At 35.6% G+C, this 14,515-nt stretch overlaps 1 protein-coding gene across 5 annotated transcripts in view; it reads right to left on the minus strand.

Annotated features, from left to right (window-relative positions):
• Positions 1-11,612, minus strand: part of LOC128211313 (uncharacterized) — a 55,801-nt gene extending 44,189 nt beyond the window's left edge. For 2 of the 5 annotated variants that reach the window (XM_052915971.1, XM_052915967.1), the window contains exons 1-2: positions 2,760-2,890; positions 2,443-2,571 (exon numbers count right to left, since the gene is read on the minus strand). In XM_052915971.1, coding sequence (XP_052771931.1) covers positions 2,443-2,571; positions 2,760-2,765 — 135 coding nt within the window. In that variant the 5' untranslated portion in view covers positions 2,766-2,890. The other 3 variants (XM_052915969.1, XM_052915970.1, XM_052915968.1) reach the window with 3 other exon arrangements.
• Positions 11,613-14,515: the final 2,903 nt, after the last annotated feature.

The following is a 14,515-nucleotide window of genomic DNA, read 5'->3' on the forward strand; positions in this document are numbered from 1 at the left end:
TTGTCAGGCCCAATCTCCAAGTCAAGTTTGGGGGCCATGGGTGCAGGCATTGTCAAGTTATCACACGGAAAACCTCTAACCATTCAAGGTGACTGTGACCTTGACCTTTGGCCAGATGACCCCAAAAAACAATAGGGGTCATGTACTTGTCAGGCCCAATCTCCAAGTCAAGTTTGGGGGCCATGGGTGCAGGCATTGTCAAGTTATCACACAGAAAACCTCTAACCATTCAAGGTGACTGTGACCTTGACCTTTGGCCAGATGACCCCAAAAAACAATAGGGGTCACGTACTTGTCAGGCCCAATCTCCAAGTCAAGTTTGGGGGCCATGGGTACAGGCATTGTCAAGTTATCACACGGAAAACCTCTAACCATTCAAGGTGACTGTGACCTTGACCTTTGGCCTGATGACCCCCAAAAACAATAAGGGTCTTCTACTGGTCAGGCCCAACCTCCAATTCGAATATGAGGGCCATGGGTGCAGGCATTGTCGAGTTATCACTCGGACAACCTTTTACCATTCAAGGTCACTGTGACCTTGACCCGATGACCCCCCCCCAAAAATAGGGGTCATCTACTGGTCAGGCCCAACCTCCAATTCAATTATGCGGGCCATGGGTGCAGGCATTGTTGAGTTATCACTTGGACAACCTTTTACCATTCAAGGTCACTGTGACCTTGACCTTTGGCCCGATGACCCCCCAAAACAATAGGGGTCATCTACTGGTCTAGCCCAACCTCCAATTTAATGATGCGGGCCATGGGTGCAGGCATTGTTGAGTTATCACACGGACAACCTTTTACCATTCAAGGTCACTGTGAACTTGACCTTTGACCTGATGAGCCCCAAAAACAATAGGGGTCAGCTACTGGTCAGGCCCAACCTCCAAGTCAAGTTTGAGGGCCATGGGTGCAGGCATTGTCACGTTATCACTCGGACAACCTTTTATCATTCAAGGTCACTGTGACCTTGACCTTCGGCCTGATGACCCCCCCCAAACAATAAGGGTCATCTACTGCTCAGGCCCAATCTCCATGTCAAGTTTGAGGGCCATGGGTGCAGGCATTGTCGAGTTATCACTCGGACAAGCTTTAAAATTATTTTAACATTAAAGGTCACTGTGACCTTGACCTTTGACCTGATGACCCCCAAAATCAATAGGGGTCATCTACTGGTCAGGCCCAACCTTCATGTGAAGTTTGATGACCATACGTCCAGGAATTGTTGAGTTATCACTCGGACAAGCTTTAAAATTATTTTAACATTAAAGGTCACTGTGACCTTGACCTTTGACCTGATGACCCCCAAAATCAATAGGGGTCATCTACTGGTCAGGCCCAACCTTCATGTGAAGTTTGATGACCATACGTCCAGGAATTGTTGAGTTATCACTCGGACAAGCTTTGGTCTACCGACGGACCGACCGACCAACCGACCAACCGACCGACATGCCTGTGCAAAGCAATATACCCCTCTTCTTCGAAGGGGGGCATAATTAATTGGTAGGTTTTCATCAAAACATTTTTTTAAAATTGGGGCGGGAGTGACTTTTTATTTTTCTTAAATGACTGTTTCACTGTTGAATATGTGTTCATGCTCATTATTATTGCGTACTGGGCCATATATATATATGTGTTTCTAGGCAAACCAAGTACACAATCATAATAATTCTCATTTTTTTATGTGAATGTTATGCATTGACACCGTAGGAACGTATCAATGCTGTTCCCGGACATTACCGGACCGATAAGCAAAAACAGACCCTTGTTCATCATTTTTATTTGAGTCAATAAAATTTAAAGGGAGAGGAATACAAGGGGTCGGGCCTGAATGAAAACTAGAAATTAATTTATAGTTGCCATAGGGTTAAATTGAAAAAAAAAAAACTACAAAAAAAACCATGATACTAATATTTTAAATAATGGTGATGAAGATCCATTGTGTAAAGAGGGGAGCCTTGGTTGTCATTTGTGCCGAAACAGTCAAGTTCTTTAAGGGGCATAATTTAACAAACATTTTAGAAATGGCACTACTTTATGTGTCAATTTTCAGAGTCAACATGTGTATCAGGTTTCATGCCAATATTCTCAAAGTTTTTTTTTTTCAAATTATGGCCAACAATGATGTTTATGTATCTCAATCATAACACCAATACTATGACTATTCAGGTACCTAGACTTTCATTTCATTTAAAGCTGCACTCTCATCTCACAGATTGATCTTTTATATCAATGGTTTATTATTTTTTGGCAAATTCCAAGACAAAAAAGTTGTCAAAATAGTAAATCTGTGAGGGTGCAAAGCAGCTTACGTAACTATTCCATAATGTATAGTGTGTATATATATGTATCATTTTTTATATCTGTCAAAAACGTATCATATTAGAAATTTTCAAGTAAATTATTTTAAACAATATAAACAAGAAACAAGTTCAAAATTACTGGCAGGTGAGACAACTCTAGTGATGGTGATCGACCCTTGACTGGTTTATTTTCCTCTCTTGACTGGCTATCGCCCTTCCTGCTCAACCGGGCTAGTTCACGACTCTTTTTGCGTGGCATCACTGCACACTGAAACAAGCACTAAATTCTCATTTTTAAGATCTTTTATTAATGAAAACTTTTTTCTTTCTTTTTTTTTCAAAATGTTATTTACTGAATTATATCACATTTCATATTACGAGAACCTTAGAATAAGCCCTGAGAATGCTGAAAGTAGTGTAACCATAATAATTTTGGATCATTTTTTAAATTTTTACCTTCATTTTTTAACAATGCCGTACGCCACTTTGTAGCCAGATTTTTAATATTGACAATGATATTTTTCAACAGGACTTATGATAGGCAGTTATTAAAAATTGCTTTTTACTACCATTTACTAATGCACCAGTCAATTGTAACCACGGCCCCCCAAGGTCCAGGGAATAGCGGGGACTTTGACTTTCGGTCCAGCCAACCTTGGCTAAAATCCCTGCGAACAGAATCTGATAGTAAAATCCCCGCCAAATACCCCCGCACCCCCAGGGACCCTAGGTAAGGCCCATTCCCCGCTATATTTAAAGCGAAGACAAAACCACCGCATTTACCCGGCACTGCGGGGCCACCTGAAAGGTAAAAAGCCGTGGTTACAATTGACTGGTGCATTATTTTTTTTAGCAAAACTACAAGTTAAGATATTTTGCTTGAATTTATTATAAATATGCTGACAAATTTTTTTAAAAGGAAAATAATATAACAATTCACAACAATTGAACAAAAACTATTGACTTTATGACTTGGAATTTCTTTTTATAAGATTGACCTGAGTTGACCAATATTCATCATGGTTCAAAACAACATGCAGACAAGTATTCTGACCAAATTTCATAACAATTGGATTAAAACTATTGAACTGGTGATAGGGACTTTTTTCTTCTCATATTCGACCTAGTGACCTCATATTAACTTGAAGTGACCCATATTCATAAATAAACATGCAGAGAAGTTTTCTGACCAAGTCTCATAACAATTGGATAAAAATTTAAAATACTTAATACAGTCGAAACTCGTTATGGCGAAGTCGTCGGGAATTAGGAAAAAAGTTCAAGATAACGAACATTCGACACATCCGAAATACAAAAATATAGAATCAAACCAAACACATTTAAGTCCGAATAATGTCTAATGATAGCATCCAAAATTAAATCAGTCTTGTAATATATTTCCATCATGAAAACAGCAAACTTATTATTGAAAATATATTTTTTTATTTATTTGTGTCAATTTAATTTCAATCATATTTATTGATTACACAAACACAGATATGAAACAATCAATTTACACCAGATCCTTCTCTTAATTGGTCGACCAGAGCAGTGAAACTAAAATCTGAAATTTTAAAATTACTCTTTGAGATTGTCATCAAATCAATAAAATTGAATCTCCATGTTTTATTCATAACCCAAAAATCACAAGCTTGATAAATAAGTGTCGTCATTAATAAAAAACATAAACAAACAACTGGATCTGCAGTTCCACATAAAGGACACAGAAAATGTGTGAAATTCGACCACAGGGACTGAAAAATGACTCCAACATAGCAAAAAAATTTAGATCGACACATGCACAATCATTTTATATAGAAAAAAAAGGAATAAATTTGAGCCCGGGGAAAAGTTTGACACAAGCGGAAAATCGAGATATCAGAGATCACCATAGCAATTTGAACTGTTTATGACATGGAAGAAAAGCAAACTCAGAATTGTTAACAACACCTGCCAGCATGCCAAAACAACCTGACATAAAAATTGATAGGTTTCATCTGCTGATCATGATCAACCTGCATACCAAGTTTGAGGGTCCAGTGTGCTGTTATGTTCTTCAGATATTGAACTGAAACAGATTTTCAGCTCAAGGTCACCCGAGCCCTGACCTTTGACCCACGGACCTAAAAACCGATAGGATTCATCTAATGATCATGACCACCCTGCCTATCAAGCTTGTGGTCTCTGCGCAAGAGCTTTTTTCAGTTATTTATTAGAAACACGTTTTTAGCTCAAGAACACCATCACCTTGACCTTTGACACATTGAACTTAAAAATAATACAGTTCATCTGCTGGTCATGACCAAACTGCCAACCAAGTTTGAAGGCCTTTAGCTATTTCAGTTATTGGTGGGAAACAGATTTCCAGCACAAAGTCACCACAACCTTGACCTTTGACCCACTGACCTCCAAATCAAAAAGGGTTCATCTACTAGTCATGACCAACCTGCCTTCCAAGTTTAAGGTTCCTGCACTAGATTGTTATTCAGATATTGACCTGAAACATATTTTCCTCTCATGGTCACCCTGGCCTTGACCTTTAACCCACTGAGCACAAAATCTATAGGATTCATCAAAATGTCATGACCAACCTACTAACCAAGCTTGACTGATGGTCAGACGGACACCTGTTTACTATATTCAGCACCTTGGGGACATTAAATACATAACCTACTTTTGGTACATTACCAAATACAACCATCATGATAGGGAGTGAGGGTGAAATTGTGAAACAACCTCTCACTCAAGCGGTTGAAGGTTTGATATCCCCTAAGGGTACTTTCTCAAGGCCGCTTAAAAAGGAAACCAGTACAATGGTTTCTGCCAAGCAAATGCACTGAAGAGAAATTCATATCTTTTGTCGGCTGTTTTCACAACTACATTAAAAAAGACAAGAGCTGTCAAAGAGACAGTGCCATCAACTATTCCACCTCTTTTAAGCTTAAGGATTGCAAAGTTTTGGTGAAACGTGCATGGATCACTGTAATATCAGACAACATGCAAAACCTTAACCAGCAAACAAAATAAATGGGCAAAATTTGCAATACATGCAAGATACAATTATCATACTTGATTGTATAAAGTTTCAATGCAATACATAAAGAATTTGTTGAGATATTCATACTGTGTGCTTTCATGAAAGAACTAAACAGAATTTCTAAGTTAAACAATAAAGGCCCATTATTTGCAATTAGGCAAAATAGAGTTATTCAACTTGGTTATCTAAATAGATTGGATAGTTGAGTACCGTTGTATAAAGACTCAATGCAATACATCAAGTAGTTGCTGAGATATTGACCTATGTGTGCTTACATGCAAAACCTTAACCAAAATTTCTATTTTGACTTATAAAGGCCTTAATAATTAACATTTAATAATTTGCATTATTTTTAAATTAGTGTTTTCTGACTTCATTAATTAAGTAGCCTGGATAGTTTGGATCACATATCTAAACTTTCAATTAAAAAAAAAATATGATGTATTTGCTGAGACAATAACTTGAAGGTGCTTACATGCAAAACCTTAACCAAGGTATGACGTTGACACCAGAGTGAGAAGTATAGCTCTCCTTATTCTTCAAATAGTCAAGCTAATAAACTAACCTTTCATTCAAGCATTCCATTGTTCAATCTCCAACAGGGTTATCTTTTAGAACAGACTGTATTGTCACTAAAAAAGGCTAAAATAAGCTGGTGAAAAATTTAACTATCAGTAAAATATCAAATTCCAAAACATACCGAATTTTAGTGGCAGTCGTAGTGAACTGAAGAGATTTACTACAAAACGCCCATCAACTTCTCAAGTTTCCCATTATACACTCCACGCCGTACAATATTTTTCATTCTGAAGAAAAGAAGTGACTCAATGTATTATGTTCCTCTTATTTATATTCAAAATTTTCACATAAAAAAGTATATTTTCATTTTTATATACTGCACCAGATAACAACTTTCAATGCGTTGGATAAATTAATGATGTCTATCGTAGAATGGAGTGAAATTCAAAATACTGACAAATGTGATTGTTTTGTTGACAAAAAATCTGTCCCACTTCAATTTAAGAAGAATCAACCGTGGTTTTCTTTTGTACAAAAGAATTGCAATGGTAATTGGTAGTTTGAGAGGGCTAACTTTTGAGGAAGACAAGTAAGGTATTAGATATAAGGCGACTTGACTGGTTACAAACGTTAAAATGTTCATTCAATATTGACAATTTTGTTTTCATGTAAGATGTTAAAGTTGTGATAATACAGTCTTACAGCATTATGGTACAATACCAGTCAGCGATGACCATGTCTTTACTTCATATCATTTTATTGAAAATTTGGTTTTTCATATAAAAGGTCAAAAATGTCTTATCACAATCCTAAAGCATTAAAGGGGGCAGTAATGTTCAGCACTGACAAGAAAAAACAACAACATGTCTTTCCTTCACATAATTTTAGTGGAAACTGATATTACATATAAGATGTCAAAGTTTTTCATATCACAGTCTTCAAACATTTATGGACAATATTAACACCATCTTGCTTCATATAATTTAATTGGGCAAATCTTGTTTTCCATATATGATGTCAAAGTTGTCATATATTATTAGGTCTTGAAGCATGAGGGGACCATATCTTTACTTCACATAATTTGATTGACAATTTAGCCTGCAATGACCACTGCTTTACTTCAAAAAAAAATTAATGACAAAACTTTTATTCACATATAATACGTCAAAGTTGTCATATCACTGTCTTAAAGCATTAAGGGGCAATATTGGTTAGGGATGACCATCTCTTCAAAAACTTAAATATAATTATATTGATATCACTTTTTCCATGATGTCAAAGTTGTCATGGTTGTTTACATGTTAGAGGTTTGTGATGACTAACAAATATTGATAGTTAAGCCTATAATTTTGCTTTTTATTTACTCCTTGGTTTTTTCATTATCTAAAATAAATTAAAAACTTTTAAATATATATTTAACTGATTTCTTTTCTAATCTGTACAAATTGCATACTAAAATATATTTACTTGTATTTTGAAAACTGCTGAAAAAACTTGTCCATTGCAGGGTTATCCATATGAGAATAATAAAAGCTTTAATGCTCGGCAGAAATATTTAATTTGAAAATTAATCTTTGCAATTCAAGAAGCCAATGATGATATAGTGTTACACACCCAAAAACGTCATGTATGAAGTTTGGCGATACCTTTCAAAATACCATCATACCATCGGCAGGGTCTAAATTTACAAATCCTAATTAAGGATATCACACTTTACAGCCATGCAGGCATTACTATTTCCTTAAGCAAATATAATCATGTTTGTTCAAAATCAGTTTCTGAATTCACATACTCACTTTACAGGCTATTCAGAACACTAATTACCAAAACGATCTATAGAAATCCTTTGTGTGCTTTCAGGGTCTCCAAATATTTAGAAATATATCAAATGCCATTGACAAAATAATGTGTTAGGTTAAGTTTGCGCCAATTATAAACACAAAACTCATTAGAAATCAATGAAATACATAAAACCTTTTAAATTACAAATTCATCAGCTACTTTAATTTATATGAGCACTTTGAAAAACTCAGTTGTTTCACAATTTTGCGTTGGTATTAAAAAAACAACTAAAATCCTACAAATATTTCAATGTCATTTATTAAAATCCTATACATATTTTGTCCATAATTACAGCAAAAGGGCTCATCAGCATGTTTTAAGAGATATGTCACCTGTAGATCTTTGATAGCTTCATTTACCATAATGTTAAATTACAATGCCAAGTGACTCCATATAAAAGCAGTATCATTTCAAACAGTATTAAATAAAAGCTTGTTATATATATAACTACTATGTAAAATGAATGAAGTATAACACATTGCCCCTAAAGTTATTGCAGTTTATTTTTTTGCTTTAAATCTGATTTTACAATTTTTGACAACCAAAAAACCTAGTTTGTTTATATTCCTTTCAGTAGAGCTTAAAGGAAGTCCCAAGGGATGCTTTTTCAGAGAAAAATGGGAAGTCTCAGGCTTAGCCATTTCATTTTCGAAAAAAACACTGCACAAGCTTCAAATTTGGAAATTTTAGGTGTATATGTTGAAGTTCATTTACTGATTGACACACAACTAGAAACAAACACAAAAGTTACCCCAGAACTTAAACATCAGCAAAAACAAAGACTCTATGACTTTTTCAATTTGTTTTATTGATTATCTGCCTCTGTGAAAAAGCCTTTGGGCAATTCACATAAAAACTGGATAATTTATTCATTATGGTTATCTTTTGGTTACTTTGCACATGCAAGCAATGTAATTGGTCAACGGTCATTTTTAGATAAATTTTGACCAATCAATAAACATTTCGACTCATTTTAACCAAATCAAAGATTATACAACTATACCCCCAGCAGAGCTATTGAAAAAGTGTCTTCCTACAGTTGTAAGCAGACTGTGCACGAGAATTTCGTGTAATCCCAATATCCGATACATTGTATTTAGAAAGGCCATGATAATAATCTATAATTAACTTTAGGAAAATTATATTTCTATTTATCTATTTATAAATCTGTATTTATTTATTTATTAATGCATTTATATGCTCACTTATATAAAAAAAATTATGCAATACACTTATCATCGTATAAATCAGACACGGTTACTTGTTTTTACTTCAAAAGTGTCCTCATACAGACGTAAGAAACCGTTTCGCTAGGACGAACACCAATTTTATTCTCGGCTTCACTGGTTTTACACAACTGGTTTTATACAACTCCAGGCTACTAATGCAAAAAAGGTTTTCTATATATATCAGTGTATCAGAGAATACCATGAACTAATTCCCAGGTGCCTTACAGTGCACATATTAAATTGTTTACAATATGAAACTGCATTTACACGTTAAAATTTCCAAAAATGAAAAGGAAAGGCCTCTTCCCAATTTTCTCTGCACAAATCCCTGTCCATCATCACAGTCCCCAAGAGGTTGTGAAAATATTTTAATATTTAGGTAATCTTTGTTTGTTGTCTTTCTGCACTGTGTGTCTCATTTAGAGTGCCTTTAATTACCGGTAAGGAATGATTTGCGTGATTGATGTCATTTTCAGGGTATATACGAATTTCACACAATTCATTATTTATATTTACACCAACAGTTCTTTATTTTTATTCAAAAATTATTTAAAAAAAACAACTTCATTTCATTTAAGAACACCTTACAGTAAACAAACCAAGTAAATTTCGATTGGAAAAATACACAAAAACTGCGGACGATACATGTGTCTTAAGTGATATGATACATCAGTAAGTCAGATTTAATGCGTTGTGCACAACGATATCATTTTTATGTAAGTTTTTGACAAATTTCATTTTTCCTTGCAATTCATCTACTCTAGGGTCAAGTCTCTTTAAAATTATCATAAATTCATGACATATTTGTCAGTTAAAACCTTACATATCACTTCAACTAAGCACAATTCCTTACATTTTCTGTGGAATTCATGATGTTAGAGTTCTTCACAGTCGGATACAATGTGCCCTTTTTTTCCCTAAGCCTCCTGCCCCTTTTCTGCAGCACCCTGTTCTTTTTAAAGCTGCACTCCACAGATAGACCTATTTGACATTTTTTTATTTTTTTGTCTCAGAATCAGCTGTTTTTGGCATATCAAATATTAATGCTTTCAATTCAGTCCTATTGGATACATGTAAATCCCGATTTAATAGATATCAATTGTTTGGAAAGCTGTCGAAATTCTAAGTTTTCTTAAAGCGTTAGTAACGCTTTTAGCCATAAAACATCAATTTTCGAGCGTAAATAATAAAAACTGCAATCAGATCTTTTATCAGCAGACTTATATCACCGGTTTTCAGACATTTACGCACATTATGGCTCATTCCAAGACTAGAAAATAAAAAGTTGTCAAAAGGTAAATCTGTGAAAGTGCAGCTTTAAAACCTGCCTAAAAACCTAGGGAATATTACTGGAAAAATATCCTACCTACCCACCCATATTTTTTGCAGGCATTACCTGAATTTCTTTTAATTTTATTCTAGGCCCATTAAATAATAAACACATTAATGATAGATAATAGTATGATTTTTAATTATTTTTTCTACAATACACTCACCGACAGATGTTTACCGACTACTGTGAAATAATTAATGTTCGTGGGGCATTAATGTTCGTGGTTTTCGTGGGTTGGGTGATCCACGAATTCAAGATCCCACGAATTATAGACCCTTTATTCACTTTTTCAATTTACATGTTATGTACATACTCGAGTTTAATCGTTACAGAGGCCGCAGTATACAGCATAAATATCCGTTTCACTGAACATCTTACTATCATTGTTCTGTTAATATATTATATCTGCCTTTAACAAATAATATAAATAAATCATTTTAATGTGTTTTTATGAATGAAATGACAGAAGCACGTGCCTGAAAATGTGCGGTTCATCCATATCTCCCAGGTTTACAAGATGTGAGTGTCGGTTCTCGATTTTTTTCTTTAATGAATTAATTAATCGATTACATTGGAGGTTACTGAGCACACAACGTAACAATGTACAAAACAACGCATTCAATACTAGAATTAAACAAAAACGTGTGAATAGACATTGAAATGAGATGACATTCAAAAGTGATTGAAGTTGTAAACATCAGCTATCTTTTGGGATTGTTTTCTAAAATATAAGGACCTTCTCTGTGTTTTCACAGTTTGCAAATCTTTTAATTGGCATTCAACGGCTTCGCCTATCTGTATTAATGATCAGGGTACATATTCTTTTATTTCCAATTAAATCGATAATTGACATGGGAATATGCACTAATTGACATGTTGTACCACTTTAGCGAGTGTCATAAACCAAGTGACGTAGAAGACGGAAATCACGGGCCAGCGCGTGGAGATAATGCAGACGATCGCAGTTCAAGTACCCACGAAATTGTAATTTTTTGGCAAAGCACGAAATTTCATGCCAACGAATATAAATGATTTCACAGTATATGGCAATCTAAAAAGTTGCACAATAGTATTCAATACTTAAGTTCCAACCATATTAAAATTTAATCCAAAGCATTTTAAGTTGGCAATCTTAAAAGTTGCACAATAGTATTCAATACTAAGTTCCAACCATATTAAAATTTAATCCAAAGCATTTTAAGTTGGCAATCTTAAAAGTTGCACAATAGTATTCAATACTTAAGTTCCAACCATATTAAAATTTAATCCAAAGCATTTTAAGTTTAGTCCTTGTAAAATATTTTTACAAATCAAAGACTGCTTAACAAACTTACACTAACAAATAAAACTGCTAACACTAAAACACGTTTTAAGGTTTGAATTGCGAAGCTATGTAATTTGAGCCATCGTCTTTTTTGGTAACAATAAAGGCTTTTATTAATACACATGCACTGGGCCAAAACCATATCAAATTTAACTGTTCTGTGATTTTTTTTAGATCAATGAGTTTCAGTCATGTCAGATGGAGTAATTATATACCTGCTAGGCGCGTAGCTAGGGCCAATTTGGAATTAGGCATATTAATGACAGACAGCATATTAAACCTTCCCGCCATACCACCCTTCGGTTTTTATTTCAAATTCAGGGTTTTGTTATGACAAAAACTTCATTACGCAATTGCGTATTTGCGTACAGTCAGCTTCGTGCCTGTTTGGTAACATTCATAACATTCTTGTGACATTGTAGTCACTACCATAAATGGCAAAACATAATAATTCAACTGCAACAGTCTTTCACTATTATAGTAACTTTTTTCATACAAAGTCAAATTTATTTTTATTGCTGCTCATACCACCCCTAGTTCCTACTCCTTTGATGTCTTTTCATGGACATAAATCTTGTGATTTTTCCTGATGTCTTTCATATGGTGCTTAGTGTATGTTGCATGTGAACCATTATATTTGTGTGTTCTTTCAGTGCATTCATTTTGTCTTAAGCAAGGACTGATAAATCAAAATTAGTATGTTTTTGTTTTTTTAACAAAAAATGAATTTGGAATTGTGTAAAAACAATAAATCAAATTTGACTGAAGCTGTTAAAACAGAAATGCACTTTAAGCATGATATCACCAATCTATCAATTGCATGGTTCATTAGGTTGTCCGGCTAGCGCAGTGGTTAGCGCACTCGCTTCTCACCTAGGCGACCCGGGTTCGATTACCGGCTCGGGCGCATGAGTTTCACCAAGCCGGACAAGTGGGTTTTCTCCGGGTTCCCCCACAACAGAAGACCACACTCTCGCGCGAAATCGGGCCAACGAGAGTGATTAATATAATGTTGTAATAACTTGTTTCACAATCGTTGTAAAATAAATATGTTTAAACTATTAAAATGATGTCCATCATCCATGCCAAAATATTGAAAATTCTAAGGAATTCAATTTATACATTATGCTCTTAATTTATTGTCAAATTCATGATTTTGACTTACATCTGATACAAAAATAAGTATTAGCCTTTGGTAAGTATTAAATAATGTGATAAAAACATCTGAAGTTTTTTATCCGAAATTACAGTCATTGGTCAGTTGATATCTAAAAAGGAATCGGATTTCGGATAATCCCGGAGTTGACAATTATTTTTTTCCAAAATGGCATGATGTCATTCTAATTCAACCTCAGCCAGTAAAAACGTTTCAAATTAATCAAACAAGTGGCAACAATGGGCATTTTACCAAGTGCATTAGCAAAACAAAGACTTTGTTTACAGTGTGTTCTGCTGTTAGAAATGTCCCAGCAGCGCGTGACGAAAATCCCATGCCGTAATGTATAGAAACTGGCTATCGCCACGTGCATTTCACCGAACCGAAAGGTGACACAACTTGCGTTATTTAATCACAATTTTACTTATAAGGATAAAAATAAGTGATAATGAAACATCATTCTATTCAGTATCAATCGGTTCAAATAGATATATTGACTCGTGCACTATACCGTAAGCGGTTTTAGTGGGAGCTGGGTGTAGGATTGTAATTGGTCACAGGTGGGGGTTAAAACCTTTTTATGCCAGATTATTCGGAGAAATCGATTAAATAACTTATAATCTAAAAGTCACCATTTGAAACAAGAAGAAAGTCAAAGAAACTTTTGGGAGGACCCGCATCCCCTACCGTGACACATTTTAACCATATATTGTTCGGTCTGAGGGAGACGCCGGGGTAAATGCCAAAACTTTAAAAGTTGCGCCTTCTGACACTCCTTGGCCGCCACTGCTGTGCTATGTTGCTAGTATCTCTTTGTTACATGGATAACTATGAATATTAAAAAGATTAAAGGCTTAACTGCCCAGATACCTTGCATGATACAAAATTAATTACCCGTAAGAGTGAGTCACGGATCACGAAAATTCGAAGGGTGAATTACTGCACGTAAAAAAACTGCGTCGCGTGCAACGTCATTACATTTTAAGATGGCGACGAGTGAAAAAAAAGTTTTCAACTATCATCGGTTGTGATTTCAAGTGTTAGAATAAATATTGAACAAAGGGAGATAACGCGTACTGTCGTGTAATAAGATTGCGATCATACTCGGCCAATTTCAAACAAGCATTCAAGCTTGTATTGGTCCGAACGAGCAACGTAGGCCCTCGCTGAGATAAAAGCTTTCGGGTCGCTAATGCTCCTCCGTGTCGTTATATACTCCCGGCTCGTCGACACCGGTAGCCAACATCGACCACAGAGAAAACGACGACCTCTCGAAGAGTACTAGAATATCTTGTAGATTATTTAGGAAAAATAACATCAAGAATACTACGGTTTGCAAAAGCGCCAATTAAGCACCAGTCATTTGTAACCACGCCCCCCCTCAGCTCCGGGGAATAGCGGGGACTTTGACTTTAGGTCCAGCCAAGCCCAGGTAAAATCCCCGGGACAAACTGTTGTTAAAATCCCCCCGCACCCATGGACCCTAGGTTAGGTGGATTCCCCGCCTTTTTGCGCGAAGATAAAACCAACGCATTTCCCGGCCTTACGGAGCCTTCAGGAAGGTAAAAGCACGGCCCATTTCCCCGGCTATCCCCGGTATACACCCGGACCTGGGGGCCGTGGTTACATTGACTTGTGCATTAGTTAAACAAAGCGCGACTGCAATGCCATTTTGCCCCGAAATGGCGGTCAATTTGTACCGCCCAAAATAGTGTCTTCGAACACTTCAAAGCGTTTCGTTTGAGTTCACAACAGGCCGGTTCAATACCGAT

The sequence above is a fragment of the Mya arenaria genome, chromosome 12 (assembly GCF_026914265.1).
Source record: "Mya arenaria isolate MELC-2E11 chromosome 12, ASM2691426v1".
In the NCBI taxonomy this organism is placed as follows: Eukaryota; Metazoa; Mollusca; class Bivalvia; order Myida; family Myidae; genus Mya; species Mya arenaria.